This window comes from Oryx dammah, unplaced genomic scaffold (assembly GCF_014754425.2).
Source record: "Oryx dammah isolate SB20612 unplaced genomic scaffold, SCBI_Odam_1.1 HiC_scaffold_5, whole genome shotgun sequence".
In the NCBI taxonomy this organism is placed as follows: domain Eukaryota; kingdom Metazoa; phylum Chordata; class Mammalia; order Artiodactyla; family Bovidae; genus Oryx; species Oryx dammah.
In genome coordinates this window covers 89,376,403-89,398,394 of record NW_024070189.1, presented here as the reverse complement: position 1 = coordinate 89,398,394, position 21,992 = coordinate 89,376,403, and the positions used below count along the sequence as shown (strand labels likewise).

The 21,992-nt window shown below is 52.8% G+C and overlaps 1 protein-coding gene across 2 annotated transcripts in view; it reads right to left on the bottom strand.

The window, feature by feature from the left end:
* TJP3 (tight junction protein 3) overlaps positions 1–21,758 on the bottom strand; it is a 30,852-nt gene extending 9,094 nt beyond the window's left edge. The window contains exons 1-9 of one of the 2 annotated variants that reach the window (XM_040241945.1): positions 21,546–21,758; positions 5,615–5,671; positions 5,390–5,499; positions 4,619–4,721; positions 4,024–4,372; positions 2,626–2,729; positions 1,364–1,523; positions 981–1,089; positions 389–447 (exon numbers count right to left, since the gene is read on the bottom strand). In XM_040241945.1, coding sequence (XP_040097879.1) covers positions 389–447; positions 981–1,089; positions 1,364–1,523; positions 2,626–2,729; positions 4,024–4,372; positions 4,619–4,721; positions 5,390–5,499; positions 5,615–5,662 — 1,042 coding nt within the window. In that variant the 5' untranslated portion in view covers positions 5,663–5,671; positions 21,546–21,758. Of the gene's footprint in view, positions 1–388; positions 448–980; positions 1,090–1,363; positions 1,524–2,625; positions 2,730–4,023; positions 4,373–4,618; positions 4,722–5,389; positions 5,500–5,614; positions 5,672–10,071; positions 10,284–21,545 lie in introns of those variants that run through there. The other variant, XM_040241946.1, reaches the window with a different exon arrangement.
* Positions 21,759–21,992: the final 234 nt, after the last annotated feature.

Sequence of the window (21,992 nt, the reverse complement as noted above, 5' to 3'; positions counted from 1 at the left end):
AGTGAACTGACCGGTCCAGCCGCCAAACCCTTGCTGTAGGGTGTCCCTGTCCCTTGGAATGTGGCTGCCCAACCCCCGCTCCTTCCAGGGGGAATTGTCCCTGACCTCTGAGGCCAATGCCAGCCTTTCATACTCTGCATGGCACAGCCTCATTGGCTGATATCAGAAAAACCAGAGGAGAGGTGCTCAGAGTGACCAGAGGTGCTCACCTGTTTGGTTTTAAAAACACATATTTGTTGATGCCAAATGAGAAGTCAGCATTGTTGAAATGTCTTTTTTTGGCGGGTGCCATGTGGGATCTTGGTTCCCCAACCAGGGATTGAACCCAAGGCCCCTGCATTGGAAGCACAGTCTCAACCACTGGACCACCAAGGAAGTCCCTGCTCACCCGGTTCTGACGCGGTCCTAGAATCCGCTGAACTTTCCCGCTGAAGCTGGTGGCTCTCCCTGGTGAGGAACAGATTTGGGGTGAGGTCGGGGGCGGGGGGGATGTCGAGCAGCAAATTTTAGAAGAATTTTAATTTATCAGCACTTGGGGTTTAATTCTAGTCCTGCCCTTCTGCAGCTGTGTGATCTCAGGCCCTCTTCTCCTTATGACATGACTAGTCAATAACCTAAAGAGCCAACAATGAAGTAAGAGTTGGAACCTTGGCATGGTCTGTCCTCTGGCCTCTAAGATGGACTGCGGTGACCTCTATCCCTGGTTGTTACTCCTGTGTGGTCCCCTCCTCTAGACAGACCGCCCCCCCCATGCTGAGGGTCTGAGTCCTCCCACCAACAGCCATAAGAGGGAGCTTAGAAGGGGATTACCCACCCCCAAAAGCCCATAGCCCTAGACCACATCTTGGAACCTCCTATGGACAGGAGAGACCTCTTCCAGGCAGGCCACTATGGCTGCACCCTCAAGGTTACCCAGTGTGGGAAAAGACATGCCCATGTTCCCCTCTCATTTGGCCATTCTAGCCAATGGGGTTACATACACGGGGGAGTTGGTTCGGCTGGTGTCTGGACTCTGCTGCCCATGTTGGGGTGGCGGTGGGATGTGAGATGGTGGTGCCTGGGACAGTTCTGAGCCGAGGTCTGAGATGTCTGTGGGGGAAAACCTGTCTCAGCCATGGGCATGGCCTTCCAGGCTGGACCCATTTCACGGAGAGGCACATCAGGCCCCTCTATGCAAAGGGGCCCAGACCAGAGTCAGGCTCAGCTGGGAACCTCCAGCTCTGATTTGCTGTGTGGCCTTGGGCAAGTTTCTGTCCCTCTCTGAGCCTCTCAGGGCCAAGCTTACCAACCTCTGCTTGGCCCTGCCAGACACAGCCTGCTTCCCTGGCCCTCCGTTCGAACCTCCCTGCCCAGGGCCCCTCACCCTCCAGGAGGGAGCTGTCGCTGTCACTGACGGCCGGAGGGATATTCACCAGGAACTGGCCTCGGTCCCTGAGCACCAGCAGAGTCAGTTTCCCTTCCGATTTCTCAATCAGTTGCCTTGTGTCACTCAGTGACAGATTCTCACTGGACACCCCATTGATCTAAAAGGAATTAGGAAAGAAGAGAGGAAGCAAGTTCACGAGAGATAGGGGATACTAGAAACAGATATTTTGGTGGGGGGACTACAAACACACAACTTTTAGGGGTTACTAAAAACAGACATTCTCAAGGGAAAATGATAGAATTGCATTCCTTCTGTGAGAGGATACTATGCCGAGAACTGACCTCCGGAAGAATTCTAGAGACAAGACAGTTTTCTAAGAGGGGTGGGGGATGCTAGGGAAAAATTAAAAATGGATTGACTCTCTCATCTCCCAGAGAGGGAAATGTCTCAGGAGACATGGGGAACAGATATTAGAAACAATTCAGGAGTAATAATAGAGACAACCCTAATTGGGGGTGAGGGAGTAAATACTTAAATACTAGAAACAGATAATCTCTAAGAGGTGCAGACAGATAATCTCTAAGAAACAGACATCCAGAAGTAGACTGGAAACACACAATTCCTAGGAAGGGTTTAATGTCATCTCAACTTACCAGGAATCCATTTCTAACATTTTCTCTTGGGAATGTCCGTTTTCAGTAACCCTTGCGATTGTGAGTTTCTAGCCACCCCCCACCTCTAAGGTCTAAGTGTCAGGCCTAAGCCACTAGAAACAGACAATTCCTCAGGATCACTAGAAACAGACAACTCTGAGAAGAGTTTAAAAACAATCAACCAGAAATGATTTGGAAATCAAACACCAGGAATCACTAGAAACAGATTTTTCAGGGGAGGCGTCTAGAAGGAAATGAACTCTTAAGGCAGAGCTGCTCCTTGCAGCCTGGTTTCTGGATCACTAGTATCCAGCCACCTAAGGCAGGTCCATGAATCAGTGCTGTAGCCAGCTGGCCATGAGATTCTGAGGATACTAGAAACAGACAACCCAAAGGGAGTACTAGAAACCAACATTTGGCAATGGATTAGCAGCAGATAGGGGAAAGGGCGGGGGGGGAAATCCTGCATAGCCATCTCCAACCTTTGGAAAACAGGTAACAACGCAGCCGGCAAGTGGTTCAGCTCTGCTGACCTTACTGGGTCTTGGTAGCACTGTTACTCTCTGGCCCCGGTCTCCCTGCCTCTAATGGGAAGCCCGGGCTTACCTGGAGGATGAGGTCTCCTTCCTGAAGCCCACTGTTCTGGGCAGCCAGGCCTGAATCTGTGATGTGCTTGATGAAGATCTGACTGCCCAGTTTGACCCCAAAATCTGTGGGAGGAGGCGGAAAACTGAGGCAGGGCCTGGGGTCTAGGCTGCCAGGGGCTCTCAGATCCCAGCCTTTTCACCTGCTCTCTACCACCCTGCCTTCCAGGCTGCTGTCCTGAGGGGACGGGGCAAGCTTCAGCATTTCCAGCAGGCATTCTCCGCCTCAGGCACCTGTCAGCAGGTCACAGCGGACCTGGTGCCCTGTAGCTGAAGATGCAACACACAAGCCCCAGGTGGTGCCAAGAGCTGGGAAGACGGAGCAAGCGGGAGGTGGGGGAAGCAGCCTTGGCGGGAAGCAGGGAAGCCGTTTGGGATGAGGTGATCGGGGGACAGCCTCTCTAAGGGGGTGATGTCTGAGCCAGGTCTCAGATGAAGCAAGGGAGCAAACCCTGCAAGGGTCTTGGGAAGGTTGTTTCAGGTGGGAAATGGTCTGTGCAAATGCCCTGCAGCAGGGATTCTGATGTCATTGCATGGTGGTCGGCAGCAGGCACCTGAGAAGGGGCAGAGCCCGGGCTGTCCCTTCTGGACACCCTGATGACAACACCAAAAGGGCTTCGAGGTCACAACCCCCAATAATCAATGAGATCATAATGAATGTTTTCAGGATTATTAAAGTTACAATGTGGGGTAGAGGTCCCAATGCCATTTGTCACATCGTAACCACAATTCCGAGATCATGATGCTGTCCTTGAATCAAGAGTGGGGGGTGAGAGGTCATGTCTCTCTACCCCTGTAGAAGTAGAGGTCTACTGTTGTCTACCTATGAACACCTTGACAATCTACTGATGTCGTGATGTGTGAGCTTCCTGTTTCTCTAAGAACATGCCACAAACTTAGTACGTATAATATAACACAGATTTATCTCACAGTCTGAAATGGGCCTCATGGGACTTAATCCAGGTGTGGGCAGGGCTGGTCCCTCCAGAGGCTCCCAGGGAGCACCGGCTCCTGCCTTTCCCAGCTTCGAGGCACCACCTGGCTTGTGGCCCCTCCCTCCATCCTCACAGCCAGCAGCTCAGCATCTCCCGTCTCGCCCTGCCTCTGATCCTCCCACTCCCTCTTCTAAGGACCCTGTGAAGACACTGGGGCCCCAGTGAATGTAGGGTCGTCCCCATCTCAGGGGCCTAGCTTAATTGCACCTGCAGAGTCCCCTCAGGTCCTGGGACAGGGCGTGGACATCTTTGGGGGCTGTCATTCTGCTGACCACACACCACGTGGGACCGAATGTCAGGGCAGCAATGTGGCCCTTTCCCAGGGACTCCAAGACCCCTGCCAACAACGTAGCCCTAAGGCTCACCATCACTCTCTCTCTTCCGCACCAGCACGGACTTCACGGGCCGCATTTGCACGTCCTGCCGCGGCAGCCGCTTGAAGCCGGACACCAGAGCCAGCCCCTTGGCTTCGGAGCTGCCACCTGGGCTCCTGCGCCCGTGGCTGCTGGCCCGGCTGCGGCGACCTGCCTTTGGCCGACGGGAGCGCTCGCCCCAGGAGTGGCCAGAGCCGCTGGACGTGTCCCCATCGTAGCCCCGGCCGTGGTCAGCCTCCTCCAAACGCCGCAGCCTGTCTTCCCCATCTGAGTCCTGGTGTCCCGGGGCAGACGTGACCTTGGCGGCGGGCACCTGGACTTTCCGGGGGCGCTTCACCGTCTGTTAAGGGAGGCAGAGGTGGGTGGGGGCCAGTTAAAGGCTCTGGCCCATCCCCTGGGCAGCCCTGGGGGACTGTGGTCCCTCTGAGCCTCAACATCCAAGCTGTGAAATGGGGACACAATTCCATTGGCTTGGGGAAGCTTATATTCATCTGCCCATGCGCAACAGGATCGGGAATTGGGGGATGGGGTGGGGGACTCAGCCAGGACAGAGGTGCTGCTGGCAGGAGCTGCCCCTCCCACTCACAATGTTGGCCATCTTTGTGCAGGTCTTGAGTATCTGAATGGCGAAGGTGGAGGTGACACTCTCCATGGAGACCCCATTCACCATGACAATGTGGTCCCCTGTCCTGAGGGAGAAGGCTAGGTCTCAGCGAGGAGGCCTTGCTGGGAGCCCCTCTCCCCAGGCCTTCCCTGAGGGCCCCTGGCAGGTACCCCCAGCTCTGTAAGGCCTGGTTCCAAACCATCAGTGTCCCCAGGCTCACAAAGACATCCTTCTGGGCCTCAGTTTCCTCATCTGTAAAGTGGGGCTGATCAAAGAACCCACATAATAATGAAATGCAATTGTAGAACAGAAACAGCAATTGCAACCGGCATCTCCACACCGCCTTACTTTTTTCTCTAGGCCCCCTCTTCATGCTTTTCTTCCCTTCTCTCTGTTTCACACTCTATTTCTCTCTGAAGCTGGCCCCCGATTCTGAGTATCACGTCACCTGTCAACCACTCAGGCCCAAGAAACATTTTTCCCAAAATAACTCCCAGGAGCCTCCTGCCCCCAAGACCTCAGGATACTGGGTCACTCTCCCTCCAGCCAAAAAGAGGTTTCCAGGATATTTGTTCAGGAGCATTCCAGGGCCACCATGACCCCGAGAACACAGTCAGTCCTGCTGCCAGCTTCCAGTCCTGTGTTGTCAGAGCTGGAAGGTGCCAGACATATTTTAGCCTCTCGACTCTGGTCCATGTAGGTCCCTCTTTTTGACATGCCTCTCCCCTGTAACCCAGCTGCCTTGACACTCACTGTAGCCAGCCCTCAGCCGGCCCTCCAGGCACCACATCGGACACAAGCACAGATCCACCGGACCGGTCTCTGCCACCAGAGATTGCGATGCCAAAGCCTCGGCGGGGGTCCTGAGAGGGGATGAGAAACAGAACGTGATTCTGCTTTTCACTGGGGCGAAGGCCATCCTGCGGGGCCCAGCCCACCATTTTTGTTGGCGCCCGTGAAGGGAGAGGGAGGCCCCACCTTGCTGATCGTGGCAGTGTACTGTTCCCAGATGGTCAGCTCCTCCATGTCCAGCACCTGGAGGGGGGTGACAGGGAAGGTGGGTGTGGGGATTCAGGGGTCTCCATAACTGGGTGGGGAGCCTGGCTCTGACACTCTCCTGGCCCAAGCCTATGGGCTAGTTGCAGTCTCTCCTGAGACCTCAGTTTTTTCATCTGCAAAGTGGACTTCAGTCAGTGGTTCTCACCCCGGAACTGTTCTGCCTCCTCCAGGGGACACCGTGTGGTATCTGGGATCATCTGTGGTTGCCACAACTAGGGGTGCTCTTGGCATCAAGTGGGTGGGGGCTAGGGGTGCTTCTCAAATTCCTTCAGTGCATAGGACAGACCCCACCATAAAGAATCATCCATGGGCTTCCCTGGTGGTACAGTGGATAAGAATCCACCTGCCAATGCAGGGGACATGGGTTCGATCCCTGGTCTGGGAAGATCCCATATGCCATGGGGAGCAACTAAGCTCGTGTGCTACAACTACTGAGCCCACGCATCTAGAGCCTGCACTCTGCAACAAGAAAAGACACTTCAGTGGGAAGCCCGTGCAGCGCAATGAAGAATAGGCCCTGACTGCCACAACCAGAGAAAACCCGCGCATAGCAACCAAGACCCAGAGCAACCAGAAATACAGAAAAAAAAAAAAAAAAAGAAAGAAAGAAAAAAATGAGCCTTTCCCAGATGTTAATGGTGCTGAACTGTAATGGAAAAAGAGAATGGGCAAGTCCTTGTTGCTTTCCCTCTGGGAGATGTGACTCGGTGCCTGGGGGCATCGAGCAAGGCCCACAGGCACAAGGGACTCACTCTGCTCCAGACCTGCAGGCCTCCTCGCCATTCCTCCAACATGCCAGGCCTGGTCCTGCCCCAGGACCTTTGCACACACTTTCTCCTCTGCCTGAAACTCTCGTCCACCAGCGATCTCTACCTGGCTTCCTCCCTCCCTTCCTTCTCCCAGCCACCCGGTCTGCAACTGGCCCCTCCCCAGCCTACAACAGACCAGTTAATCTGCCTCACCCTGATTCCCAGTTCACAGAACCTGTGATCCCTTGACATTCTCTGAATTTTAAAAACCTGGTCACTGCATTTCTCCCTCTAGAATGTCTGCTTCGGAGGGTAGAGATTTTTATCTGCCTCGGATTCTATCTATGGAATGATTGAATGAAGTGCTTCCTTTGCGCCAGGCTTTTTCCAGTAAGATCTCATTTAATCTGCTCACTAACAGGTGTTCTGTTAACAGATATTCTATTATTCATCTGTTATATGATTTTTTTCCAGTAGTCATGTATGGATGTGAGAGTTGGATCATAACGAAGGCTGAATGCCGAAGAATTGGTGCTTTTGAACTGTTTGGAGAAGACTCTTGAGAGTCCCTTGGACTGCAAGGAGATCAAACCAGTCAATCCTAAAGGAAATTAGCCCTGAATATTCATTGGAAGGACTGAAGCTGAAGCTCCAGTACTTTGGCCACCTGATGCGAAGGGCTGACTCATTGGAAAAGACCCTGATGCTGGGGAAGACTGAAGGCAGGAGGAGAAGGGGACAACAGAGGATGAGATGGTTGGATGACATCACCAGTTCGATGGACATTATTTTGAGCAAGTTCTGGGAGATGGTAAAGGACAGGGAAGCCTGGCATTCTTGCAGTCCATGTGTTCGCAAAGAATCGGACACGACTGAGTGACTGAACAACAATCACAGATGAGGAAAGCTGGGTCCAGAGAGGGAAAGTTACTTGCCAAAACAACAGAGCAATCGGAGTGTAGGGCTCGGGAGGCGTGGCTTCTGTTATTTTCAAGTCCAGGGTACAGACGAGATCAGAAGCTTTGGGAATAGAAGTCACGCAGCCAACAGAAGCGGGTATGTGGCCCCCACCTATCCCTTACTTCTACCTGGATGTGCTGCTGCCCCTGGGGGGCCTTGTAGAGATGATGCCCCCTCCCCACATAGGATAGCAGGTGTGGGGGGATTCCCTGTGCAGTGTGTGGTGTGTTTCCCTGCCTTTTCTTAGAGGTTCCTGGGAGAGCAGCATTCCAGGCTCCAGGGAGGTAGGAAGCCGGAGGAGAAGAGGGGAACAAAGCCAAGGGCGGGGCCTCATGAGCCCTCCTGGGAGCCAGGTCTGCTTTGCACCACCAAGATTCAAATCCTCCAGTGTGCACTTGACAGGCTGTGGTGGTACTTCTCCAGCCTCATCTTCCCCATCTGTACAATGGGTACCTCCCTCACCCCCCACCCCCGCCCGATCTTTCAGCGCTGAGGTGTGAGAAGGGGGCCTGGAGTCTCCCACAAACAGCAGTAGGAGTCTCTGGAGGGACACAGTGGTTGTAGTGAGAAGTAATAATAATGACCTTTCTCCTCTGTGTAACATTAATAAGCAACACTATTTCATGAGCTGCCAGCGAGCAGTATGCAGTATCCATTCCTTTTACTCCTGAGGACCTCAGGAAGCAGCACTGCTTCTATTCCTGCCTTCCTGCCTCACAGGGGGAGGAAAAGGAGGCCCAGAGAGGTTCAGTAACTTACTGGAGGTCACACAGCACTACGTGAACCTTGGCAGTCTGTCCCATGCCTTTGCTCTCAACTACCTGGTCCCAGCATCCTTCTGGTTTTTTTTTTTTTTTTTCCTTCTAAACTTATTTTTTGGAACAAAATCTTTTCACTTGCTCTGATTTTATATTTGGTGTCATTAAATGATTCCCTTGCATTTTGAGTTCCTGGCTCTATTTTAAGAATCAGCCCCCAGGGAATCACAGCCCCTGAGGGGGCAGGCACAGGTGGCCGTGGCTTGCTCTGGCTTGTGCAGGTTCGCCTCCATGGATACTGACAGGCTCTCTGACACCCATAGGGTCACAGCCCACCTCAGCTTAGTTCACCCCCAACCTTTCCCCGGCTGACCCCTGTGCCTTGACACCCTCCCAACATGCATACAGCTGTCCCCTGACACTTGGGTCTCAGCTCAAACACCACCTCCCCAGGAAGACCTCCCAGACTAGCCAATCTTCTCTGGCTGGCATCCTACCATTCTTCTGCTTTATTTATTAGGTTTTACTCATGGCATCCAAAACCATCTTCAATTACCCTGTTTAATCATCAATTTGTGATTTTCTGATCTTTCCTCTTGGGTGTGAAGGCTAGGCGGGGCTGTCTCTCTGGGTACTTTGCTGATTGGTCCTCCAATCAGCCTCCATTCCAGGCTTTTGCACATGCTGTACTCCCTGGCAAACTCCTATTCATCCTTCACAGCCCCAGGGACACTGTGTCTTCCTTCAGGAAATAAGTCCTCAACACCCCTACAAGACACACACATTTCTTGCCTCTGATTATTGAGGCCTGGGAGGTCCCAGTCCACCTGTCTCCCCTACACCCTTGAGTCTGGGGATTCCTGGTAGGCAGGGTTGGGGGCTCTGGGACCCCATCATTGTCCCCACAGGACAGTGTGCCAGAGGGAGTCTGAGGAATGCACTAACGGTAGAATAAAAGGCTGATTTTGCCAGGAACTCCACTAAGTTCTCTGGGAGACAGTGGAGGACAGAGGAGCCTGATGTGCTGCAGTCCATAGGGTCGCAAAGAGTAAGACACGACTTAGCAACTGAACAACAACCAGCACCTGCATGTACGTCCAGAGTTCCTAGCCTCCTCAGCCCCGCCCCCCTCCAGGTGAGCTCCGAGGGGGCGGGGCCCGGGCTTACATCCCCGCCCTTTGCCACGCGCGGGACAGAAACACCGGAGACCAGAGGCCTCCAGAGGGGACTGGGCTTACCGAGTCGCACCGGCCCGGGCACGTGGTTGCCAGGCTGCTGATCACTCTCCCCCTCCCCGCCCCCACCTCTGGGAACCACAGCGGGGGTCGGAGTGGGGGAGGGGAGGGGAGGAGAACACAAATACTCGAGATGAGGACGGGATTCTGGGAGCTGCTTCTTGCTGCCGGGAAGGAGAAAGAACTTCCAGGCCCCAGAGCCTCGGGTGGTCTGGCCTGGGGCCAGCCACAGATCTCCCAAGCCTGTTCACCTGTTTACCCCTCTGGGGCCCGACCTGAGACGCAGAAGGGTGGGTGTGAGAAAGCCGGTTCAAGCTCCAACACTAGAGAACGAAGCACATCCCCCTCGCCGCAGAGCCACGGGGATTCCCGGCCCCAGCCCCGATCGGCCCGCCCCATGCAGCAAAACTGGGCTCTCAAGCCAGATCCCCCAAGTTAACGACTCTGTATACAGCAGACACTCAATAAATGGTGATCCCTTCTTTCACAGCCTCACTGCCTTAGCCAAAGCCCTTCCAGCCCACAAAGTCCCTGCCTACCGTCCCACCCTTAGTGCTCAAGCTCAACTCGGCCCATCCCCCTGGGAAACTGCACACCTACTATGTACCAGGAGCACTTTTTACCCCCCTCCTAGGATCCTCCTCACGCCCTTCTATAAAGTGACCATCACCCACTTTATAGACGAGGTTCTCAAAGGCGTGGACTCACTGGCTGGCTCAAAGTTACACAGAAAAATCGAGATTTGAACACAGGTCGGGCTGCTAAGGGACTTCCCAGGTGAAGCTGGTGGTAAACATCCCGACTGCCTATACAGGAGACGTAAGAGACGCGGGTTCCATCCCTGGGTCGGAAAGATCCCCTGGAGAAGAGCATGGGACGGAGGAGCCTGGCGGGCTACAGTCCACTGGGTTGCAGTCATACACAACTGAAGTGACACGAACGCTATCTGTTAAGGGAGGCAGACCCGGGGCAGAGGGAGCCCCCGGAGGCAGCGGTGGAGGCCAGTGGGCGCAGACACTCTCCCCGTGCTAGCTTCCACATTCTCCTGCGCCTCAGTTTCCCCATCTGTTACCTAGGACGGGGTGATCTGGAGTCCCGGGTCCCGGTCCCAGCCCCGACCCCACCTCGGTCCCCTCCCCCCTCCAGCCCTCCGCGGGCTACTCGCCTGGAATCTCACCGCCATAGTCCCCCCTGGGGGCTGTCCAGCGCCTCTGGCCCAGGGCGCGGGGCCTAGAAACAGTCAAAACTGGACCCCACCCTGGCGTGCGGGTGGAGGCTGGGGAGGGTCGCGGCGAAGCAGGTGTCCACACTTGCCCTCCTCCCGCCCGCTCCGCCGCCAGGGCTGCACCTGCACCTCTACCTCCAGAGTCCCCTCCCGGCCCCGCCTCTGTCCCGACACGCCTCCGGGACGCCGCCGAGGCCGCCTTCGCTCCCACCCCGCCACCCCTCCCAACACAGGATCCAGGCCATGGGGTGGGAATTCCAGGCCGCGTTTTCCGCCCAGCTGCGCACTAGCCGGCGGCTGGGTTGGAGACCCGCCAGGCGAGGCTGCAAGAAAGACCAGGCAGGGATTAAGGCCGCGTTTGGAACGGAGCCTGCGCTTTGGAAGAAAACCTATGCGTGCTGAGATTCTGTAGAGAGATGTGTTATGATTAGGAGCTAGCCAAGGGTCAGACACCTCCCAAGAGTAGGGCTGATCCTTCTCAGTCACCTCATCTTCAGCAAGTTCACCCGATTTTATTTGATTTTTTCATTTTGGGGAGTTTATTTTAGAGGAAACTGAGGCCCAGAGAAACCTGGGGTGGGGTGAGGGGTATGGACTTTCTGAAGGTGTAGGCTGATATGAGACTTCCCTTTTGATGTCCCCTACAGTGGAGGATCCAGAAGGTGCACAGCGGTCACCTCTGGGCCTGGCCAGAATCCACTATTATCAGCCTGTTTTCACACCTAGCCCTGGGCTGGGTCCCCAGCTAGGAAGGGCACACAGCGGGGACAAGGAAATTCTTTAAGATTCTTGGAGTAAAGGTCATGCTTCTTTCTCCACCCCTTGACTCACCCTCAAGGGACCTGTCTAGGAATAATTGGACCAGAGCAGGAAGCCCTCTACCTGGGGGTGTGGAAGGGAGAAAGTCACCTGGGTGGGTGGAGCCACCATTGGCTCCACCCTCACATTCCTTCTTGCTTAACAAAAATAGACCCTGAGGCCCAACTGTTTCCTTGCTCCACCCAGGTCAAGGCTGAAGAGGCAAATCTGGGCATAGACTCCCCTTCCCAGCCTCACCCAGTCAAGACTGGGCAGAAAGAAGCTCCAGATTAGGGGAAGAGGGGAGGCAGAGGGGGAAATTAGGGATCAGGGAAGTCTTCCTGGAGGAGGGGGCATTGCCACTGGGGTTTAGAAGGTTGAATATTGCTGTTGTTGGTCAGTCACTAAGTTGTGTCCGACTCTGCCACCCCATGGAGTGCAGCATGCCCGGCTTCCCTGTCCTTCACCATCTCCTTGCGTTCGCTCAAACTCACATCCATTGAGTTGATGATGCTGTCCACCCATCTCTTCCTCTGTCATCCCCTTCTCTTGCCCGCAGTCTTACCCAGCATCTTTTCCAATCAGTCAGCTCTTCTCATCACGTGGCCAAAGTATTGGCGCTTCAGCTTCAGCAACAGTCCTTTCATTGAATATTCAGGGTTGATTTCCTTCAGGACTGACAGGTTTGATCTCCTTGCAGTCCAAGGGACTCCCCAGAGTCTTCTCTGGCACCACAGTTTGAAAGCATCAATTTGTGATCAGCTTTCTTTATGGTCCAACTCTCACCTCCATACATGTCTACTGGAAAAATCAGCTTTGACTATACAGACCTTTGTTGGCAAAGTGATATCTCTGCTTTTTGATACACTGTCTAAGCTTATCATAGCTTTTCTTCCAAGGAGCAAGTGTCTTTTAATTTCACGGCTGCAGTTACTGTCTGCAGTAATTTTGGAATCCAAGAAAATAAAGTCTATCACTGTTTCCATTGTTTCCCCATCTATTTGTCATGAAGTGATGGGACCAGATGCCATCATCTTAGTTTTTTGAATGTTGAGTTTTAAGCCAGCTTTTTCATTCTTCTTTTTCACTTTCATCAAGAGGCTCTTTAGTTCCTCTTCGCTTTCTGCCATAAGGGTGGAGTCATCTGCCTATCAGAGGTTGTTGCTATTTCTCTTGACAATCTCAGTTTCAGCTTGTGATTCATCCAGCCCAGCAAGAAGGTTGGATAAGAATTTGCCAAATGTGCAAGAATACAATCAAAACCTTTGAGACCCCCAAGGTTGACGTCTCACCTCTCCCCAAAACACTAGTCTAGAGATCCCAGTTAGCCAAAATTTACCCTTTAAGGGTGCCCAAAGGCTTCCAAGGCAATAACTCTTTGCAAGAGCCCCCTTCTAAGGACGTATCTGGACCCTCATAAGTAAATCAGTGTTAGTTGCTCAGTCGTGTCCAACTCTTTGTGACCGCATGAACTGTAGCCCTCCAGGCTACTCTGTCCATGGAATTCTCCAGGCAATAATGGAGTGGGTAGCCATTCCCTTCTCCAGGAGATCTCAACCCAGAGATCAAATCAAGGTGTCCTGCATTGCAGGCAGATTCTTTACCATCTGAGCCAACCTCAGCCTTTTCCAATGTGACCTTGGACCACCAGCAGGTGACCTTGAGCCAAACATGAAATGATTTTAGGTAGAAGATCAAACTTTTTTAAAAAATAGATTTATATTTGCTTCAGTGAGTTACAGGAAAAAACATAAATAAATTCTCCACTGCCACATGTATATAGGAATTCGCGGCTGCAATTATTGGGGAGGAGTTACTGATTGGGATGTAGGTCTGGCAAAATCAGACAAGTAGACTACTTAAGGAGTGTTAGCTTTGCTGCAACAACTGTCACACAGGTATCCATGTGCCCATTTGCAGCTGAGAAAACTGAGACCAGACTTGTCAAGTAGCGGGCCCAACTAGAAGAGCTGGATTTGGCTCTGTTTGATGCCACACCCCTCACTCTATATGCAGGGTGATTTACCCCCCACTCCCCCTCGAACTCCCACTTTAATATCTGAAGACATGTTTAGCAGACACTGTTGGCATTGAGTGGGCTTCCCAGGTGATTTAGTGGTAAAAAATACACCTGGCAACCCAGGAGACGTGGGTGCCATCCCTGGGTCAGGAAGATCCCTTGGAGGGGGAAATGGCAACCCACTCCAGTTTTCTTGCCTGTAGAATCCCACGGACAGAGGAGCCTACAGGCTACAGTCCACGGGGTTGCCAAGAGTTGGACACGGCTGAGCATGCACACACTCCTATCGGCACGGGTGGGCAGAGGCGGGGGATGCTGTTCACCGCCGGCCGCCAAGTGCCCGGGACAGCCCCGCCCCAGAGAACCGTCCAGCCCCAAAGTCAATAATGCTGAGGTACAGAAACCCCACTTTAAAGCCCTCTACAAAGGGGGATAACCACCCCAAGACACATGGTCTTCCTTCAGCCACCTCACATACTTCATTCCCTGCTCAAGAACGCTCAGCGGCTCCCCAGTACCCATGAGATAACCTGTACTCAAATTCGGGGCTTTGGAGAAGGGTGCATCCAGTGCTGCCTCACGGAGGGAGCGTCATCCATGCATTCATTTTCTCACCTATTCAGTCGTTTATGCAAAAAAATATTTCAAGCCCTTGTTATGCACCAGGTGAAGGAGGAAGTGAGGGCATAAGGAATTCCCCGCCTGAAGTTGCAGTGCTGATTACCACCAGGAGGAGGCAGTGTGCACACGCCCTGAAGCGATGTTGTGGGAGGGGAGGATACTAGGAACCTGGGGGATGACCCTGCTCTGCCCCTTCTGAGTCCCCCGAGGGGGAAACTGAGGCTCTAATGGGGTGGGGACGGGGCTGAGGTCTCCCTGAGTGGTGGCCACCAGGAAGGGTGGGAACCTGGAGAGAGGGAGTGGTGGTCATTCACGCCTGAGGCTTAAAGTCTCCCTGGTGGAGGCTGCTTTGCTGGGCTGCAGGAGGCGGAGGTCTTATTTGTGGTCAAACAGGTCTGACCAGAACCCAAGAATGAAGCTGCTCACCCACCTGGCTGGGTGCTGGCTCATTCAATTACTGAGCGCCCACTGTGTACACCCAGCTCCTACTCAGGCAGGCCCTGCCCTAAAGAAGGCTGAGCACCGAAGAATTGATGCTTTCGAACTGTGGTGTTGGAAAAGACTCTTGGGAGTCCCTTGGACAGCATGGCAATCAAACCAATCAATCCTAAAGGAAATCAACCCTGAATATTCACTGGGAGGACTGATGCTGAAGCTCCAATACTTTGGCCACCTGATGGGAAGAGCCGACTCATTGGAAAAGACCCTGATGCTGGGAAAGATTGAGGGCAGGAGGAGAGGATGAGACAGTTGGATGGCATCATTGACTCAGTGGATGTGAGTTTGAGCAAATTCTAGGAGGTAGTGAAGGACAGGGAAGCCTGGCATGCTGCAGTCCATGGGGTCGCAAAGAATCGGACACGACCGATCACTGAATGACAGTCACAAAAGGAAGCCCAGGGCCCTCAGGGAAGACAAACAATGGTCTAATCTTCAGGTAGCAGAAATAAAATATCCAATCTAGATTTCTGAGAGCACCTGCACAGAGACACAGCTGGTCTGGGGACTCCTGGAGGGCTTCTCTGAGGAGGTGTTACTAAGATTAATAGGAGTGACCTAAGTGAGAGGGATCTGGGAGGAGGTAACAACTAGACCTGAAGGAAGTAAGGGAGGCACCATGGGAGAGCTGGGTGGACAGCCAGTGCAAAGGCTCTGGGGCATGACTGGGTCTAGAATGTTGGAGGAACAGTGAGGAAGACTTTGTGGCTGGAACAGAGTGAGCGAGGGAGAGAGAAGGAAGAGGGGAGGGCAGGGAGGAGACAGGGGCTTCTGGCCCCAGGGAGGTGGGACCCAGGAGGGCTATGGGCAGAGGAAGGGCCAAGGCCTGATTCACGGGGCCACTGGCGCCCTCTGGTGGCCCACTGCTAGGACGACAGACTGAGTGGTGGGCGGAAGCTAGGGGAGCTGCGATCCCAAACCCAGAGGCCCTGCAAAAAAAAAAAAAAAGTTTTAAATCAAGTTTTATTGTGGGAGAATTCCCTGGCGTCAAGTGACTAGGACTCTGCGCTTTCAGTGCCCGAGGGCCCAGGTTTAATCCCTGGTCATGGAAATAAGATTCCACAAGCTGCGATGTCAGAAAAAACCAAAACATTTTATTTTGGACCTTTTAATTTATTTATTTAATTTTGGCTGTGCCTCTAGTGGGATCTTAGTTCCTCGATCATGGATTGAACCCAGGTCCTCAGACAATGAAAGAAGGGAGGCCTAACCACTGGACCAACAGGGAACTTCCTGGACCATTTTTAAATTGACAGAAAATTTGTAGATGTGATTCAGAGTCCTCCTATGCTTCTCACCCAGTTTGTCCCAACATCATTTTACATGACCACGATGTACCTGCCAAAACTAAGAAACCACAGTCTCATCACTGCTAACTCCACTCCAGGCTGCGTTCAGGTTTTACTGCCCCAGGGCCCCATTTAGCAGCTCACGGTGTGTCCGGTCCTCACATCCCCTCAGGCACCACTCCCCCTTGCTCCTTGGACCTTTCCAGTCTGGAGGAGACCAGGTAGGGGCTTTGCACGCTACTCCTCATTTGGGGTGTGTCCAGTGCTTTCCTCGTGCCTGGACTGGGTTATGGGTTCAGGCAGAGGGCATGGGAGGAAGGGCAGATTCTGGGGTGCGGCCGGCTTGTGGATGCTCCCAGCACTGAGGTATGTCCCAGCAGTTGGCACCATGAGGGCACTGGAGCACCTTGGGGAGAGCACTTTGATGTTGGAAGGAGGAGGGTGAAGACCCTTCTGGGGGCAGCTGCAGGGGGGCTCACAGAGTGTGTTCTCTAATCGCCTGCCTCCTGGGTGGGAGGAGGCCCACCGCAGCAGGCAGAGCAGTGCCTGTTGAGAATCCCGGCATCTCTGCCTCCAGCCTCAGTTTTCTCATTTGTATAGTAGGACCTGCTTCTGCCTGTGAGCGCTGTGATTGGGAAGGTTTCAGCTGGCACACAGCAGGTGCACAGAAAGGTTCACCTGGGCGCTCTGTGGCTCCATCCCAACTTGGGTCAGGAGGAGGGAAATAAGCCCCTAGGAGGAAAAAATGAAGTGAATTATGCTGTCCCCCAGGGCTGGACAGGGACCACCCACAGAAATGTCCACTTCGAGGTTTCATCCTTTGGTGCAATGGCTGAGGGAAGCGCCTGCACCCCGATACCTGCATCCCTGTCTCCAGTCTGGCTTCTGCACCTGTGCCCCCACCAGCTCCCCCGACCACGTCCCATGAAAGGTCCCTCATGACCCCCAGTTCACTAGGGGTCTTATCTGCTTTGTGACTGAGCCAGCCACAGCTGGAATCTGTCCTTCTAAAGTGCACAGTATGGAGAAGGAAATGGCAACCCGCTCCAGTATTCTTGCCTGGAGAATCCCGTGGACAGAGGAGCCTGGCGGGCTACAGTCCACAGGGTCGCATAAGAGTCGGACACGACTGAGCGAGACACTCCCCACTCCTCATCTTTCAGAGAAGATATTTGTCTTCTGTAGATTAGCATGAGTGTGCGTGTGGCCTCACAACATGGAAAGTGCTGTAGTTTACTGGATGTATCCTAGGTACACGCGTCTTTCTATCCAAGACAACATTTTTCTTGTAAGTACACTTGATCTTTGAACAACAAGGGTTTGCGGTGTGTGCATCCACTCACATGCAGACGTTTTTCAATAAATACGTGCTGTAATAATATTAAAAAAAAAAAAATAAAGTGCACAGTACTGGTCTTTCTACCCTGCTCAGAATCTTAGGTGGTTCCCCATGAGCTATTCACTCCTTTATGGAGCACCTACTGCGTACCAGGCACTATACTAGGAACTCAGGACACTGCAGAGGTAGAGCTCACACTTTCAGAACAGATATGCAACTAATAGTCTGTGGGACTTCCCTGGCTGTCTAGTGGTTGAGGCTCTGCACTTCCACTGTAGGGGATGTGGGTTTGAGCCTTGGTCAGGGAACAAATATCCCACATGTTGTGTGTCTCGACCAAAATAAATAAATAAACAGAACAGTGTCAGCAATTAGTGTGTGGCTAAAAAGCTGTGGCTTTAGCTCAAGAACATTCCATAGTTCCCTAGCCTTTGGTCAAGGATATTTATTGAGCATCTGATCAATGCCAGGCTCTGGGCACTCTTCTTAGTTTTCTGTGCTTCTTATGGTCTTCAAATTATTTTACACCCCTGTAAATTACAGGATGGCTTCCCTGGAGCCAACCTGCCAACGCAGGAGACTTGGATTCGATCCCTGGGTCGGGAAGATCCCCTGGAAGAGGAAAGGACAACCCGCTCCAGTATTCTTGCCTGGGAAATCCCATGCACAGAGGAGCTTGGCGAGCTACAGTCCATGGGGTTGCAAAAGCATCAAACATGACTTAAGGACTTCACAACAACAAAGTTACAGGAAACTCGTAACATTGCAAATGATTCTTGTCCATAGACATATAAATGAATTTTGTCCTGTGGAGACTATTGATTGTTGTCCTGTGGTTATTGACCAGTTTTATAACTATTTGTTATTTCATCACAGCCTTGATTCCCTATGTGTGTTCTTTCTTAATAGTCTCTCCTTTAAACAAGCTGTAAGAGCTTATTAGTTCCCATATTAATTAATGAGTTAAGTAAACTCATAAAGCACTGTTCGTTTTATTTTTTAATATTTATTTTTGCTTATTTGGCTGCACCAGGTCTTAGTTGCAGCATGTGGGATCTAGTTTACTGACCAAGGATTGAACCCAGGCCCTCTGCATCGGGAGCTCCTGGAGTCTTAGCCACCGGACCACCAGGGAAGGCCTTGTTTTATGTTATAGTCATGCTTTTATATTTTTTTGAAAAAAAAAAAAAATCCCTTACCTCCATTACACTGAAAGCCTTCACTCTAGCATCCAAGGCTCCTCCCTCAAGAAATTTCCACCTACTCCCTCTTACCTGTTAACATCTTCAAGTCCCAGAACATTCTTCCCACTTTTCTTCCTAATCACCCTGAACCCTGTCTTTCATATGTCAGCAAATGCTCTTAGTTCTCCCAAAATGTGTCCAGGATCCTCCCACTTCTTTCTCCTTCTGAGCCTCCACCTGGTTCACCCCATCCTCGCCCACCTGGACCAGCAGAGTCCACTCCTCCAAGTCCCTGGTGCCATCCTCACCCTCCAGTCTGTCCTCCCTGCAGCAGCCACTAGATGGCAACCGTGAACGCCAGAGTCAGTCCTCACCCCTCCTCTGCTCACAGCTCTCCAGGTCTCCCACCTCCCTAAGCATAAAAGCCAGAGTCTTTCCAGAGGCTCACAACGTCCTGCAGGACCTGTCCGGTCCCCTCCAAGCCTTCCCCGTGTCTCTTTCTCTCCCCTCTGTCCATCCAGAGGCCTCCCAGCTGTTCTACCAGGCACAATCCTGCCCCAGGGCCTTTGCACAGGCTGTGTTTTGTGCTTGGAATGCCCCTCCTCCAACTGCTCCGTTCAAGTCTCTGCTCAAATGTCCCCTTCTCAATGAGTTCACGAAATTACAAGACGTCTGTTCCTTGGAAGAAAAGCTATGACAAACCTAGACAATGTATTAAAAAGCAGAGATATTACTTTGTTGCCCTGAGCCAACAAAACTATGGTTTTTCCAATAGTCGTGTATGGATGTGAGAGTTGAACCACAAAGGCTGAGCACTGAAGAATTGATGCTTTCAAATTGTGGTGATGGAGACAACTCTCGAGTCCCTTGGACTACAAAGAGATCCAACCAGTCAATCCTAAAGGAAATCAACCCTGAATATTCATTGGAAGGACTGATGCTGGAGCTGAAGCTCCAATACTTTGGCTACTTGATGCGAAGGGCTGACTCATTGGAAAAGACCTTGATGCTGCGAAAGATTGAAGGCAGGAGGAGAATGGGGCAACAGAAGAAGAGATGGTTGGATGGCATCACTGACTCAATGGACATAAGTTTGAGCAAACTCCAGGAGACAGTGAAGGACAGGAAAGCCTGGCATGCTGCCAGAGGTCCATGGGGTCACAAAGAATTGGACATAATGGAGCAACTGAAAAGCAACGAGTTCTCCCCTGATCTTTCTACTTAAGATTGTGAAATACTTCCTTGCCTGTTTTACTCCTATCCCTGCAACCCACTCCAGTACTCTTGCCTAGAGAATTCCGTGGACAGAGGAGCCTGGTGGACTGCTGTCCATGGGGTTGCACAGAGTTGGACATGACTGAAGCGACTTAGCATGCATGCATGCATTGGAGAAGGAAATGGCAACCCATTCCAGTATTCTTGCCTGGAGAATCCCAGGGATAGAGGATCCTGGTGGGCTGCCGTCTATGGGATCGCACAGAGTCGGACACAACTGAAGCGACTTAGCAGCAGCAGTAGCAGCTGTACCTCTTTCTTTTTTTTTTTCTTGTAAGACTGACCCTTTTCTAACCCAGGATGTAGTTTACTTCCTTATTGTCTCTTGTTTCTTGTCTGTCTTCCTCCACCAAAACACAAGCCCCACAAGAGCGGGGATCTTTGTTTCTCTTGATTGCCCCCTGAATCCCCAAGACCGGGAACAGCACTCAGCACACAGTAGTGGGTGCTCCTTAAATGCAGGTTCATTCCCTGGGCAGCCCCTCCTCCCAGGCATGATCCTGGCTAACCTCAGCCCATTCCAAAGGGTGTCAGGCTCCGCCTTGAGCAAACACAGCTTCCCTGGCACCAGGCCAGACCTGAGGAGGAAGAACAGGAACCCAGACTCCCGCAGTGGACTTTTCTCAGAACCGGGGCCATAAGGAAGCCCTGAGCCAGGGAGGGAGGACTCTAACAAGATGCTGAAACTGGGGTATTGGCTGGTTGGGGGGCTTAGGCAGCCCCCACATCTCCCCCCCTCTCTGCATTTTCACTCCTATCAGGCTGACAGCACTACTTTCCTGTGCAGCCTAGGGCAGGTGGCTGCCCCTCTCTGAGCCTGGATTTGACCTCTGCAAAACAGGAAGGCAATGAGATGTTGCCACTGGTTTGGCATTCTGATTTTGGTGGGGGGCAGTTTACCCTGCCCCTTGCACGACTGGGAATTTATTACGTGCTCTAGCATATGCTATTCTCAGCAGCCCTGTGACGTGGTGTCTCTAATTATACCCATTTCACAGAGTAGAAAACCGAAGTCAGATCTCTCTGATGCCATGGGTTTTTCTCTCTCCAAACTCCAGCCGAGGTATATTCCCTCCTAACCCCTCAGACCCTGAATCTTAGCATCTCTGTTTCCCAGGAGTGACTCCAAATGCCAGCCGCTCCCCACCCCCGTACCCTGCAACTGGGACACTCATGCATTCTGAGCCCCAGAGGGCCCTCTTCATCTCGGACAAAGAGCTTTGAGGTGCAATCAGACACTTGGCTGGCTAGGACACACTCTTTGTCCTGCACTTTTTGGGAGAAAATGACCCAGAAAAGCTCCTGCCACGGGACTCCTGTCTTCTCGAGGGTCTAATCTTCCTTTGCCTGGAAACCATCCACCCACTCATTGCTTCATTTCTCCATAGGGAGATTTCACCCAGAGAAGAAATCGAGATAAGGAGATAAGCCCTCCTCCCCCAGGACCCTTGTCGCCCCCCGGCTCCAGCAGCAGGGGTGGAGGGAGACGAGATGCAACTGTCTGAAAACTTGGGGGCCTCTTAAGAAGTTCCAGGAGGTCCAGATACCAACCAGGTGCCAGTTTGTCTCACCTGCCACCTCCCTGCCAGGCTCCCCTCCTCAGTTTGGGGGATCAGAGGCCAGCTGGTACCCCCTCAGCCTCCCTGAAAGAGCCTGGGCCAACAATGACCCTCTGAAGTCTGTGGCTGTGGCGCCCTGGGCAGGCTGCCAGGGGCAGTAACTGCCGGCCAGATAATCCCTTAGAAACTATGTCAAATGCCCACACAAGAGTGTCGGTTTCCCGATTTCCCAGGAGCCTGCTCGTGGGGGGAGGTGGCAGGGGGCCCGGAACCTCATGGTGGGGAGCCCCATCTGGACAGTACCTTTGGGGTGGTAGGCCGATCGGGGTGGGGGACTCACCTGTCTAGGAGGCTGGGTGGCCTCTGGGTAGGCAGCAGCAGTCAGGGCCTGGATGTCCGCCTGGCATCAGGGGTGGGGAGGGGACCTGAGGCTTGGGCTCTGGCCTGCCCACTTGTTTGCCCAACTTTTCCTCTCTGTGGTGGCCACAGACTGGCCGGTCCCGTGCCAGGTGGAACCAGCAGGGCGACAACCACAAGCCGACTGACGAGAGTGAGAGAGACCTGGTTGGGTGTGTGGTTCTGTCGCAAGGTACACTCACGTGGGAGCCACTGGCCTTAACCCCTGCCTGCCCGGAGGCCAGGGATGCCCAGTCCCATTCCACTTGCGCTGGCTACCGCCAAGCCCTTGGCATCAGCAAGAGATGGGCCCATGCGGCAGGTGGAAGACATTGGTAGATTAAATTCAGAACTGAGTGAATGAATGGTGCACCCGCGCCCACACCCTCGC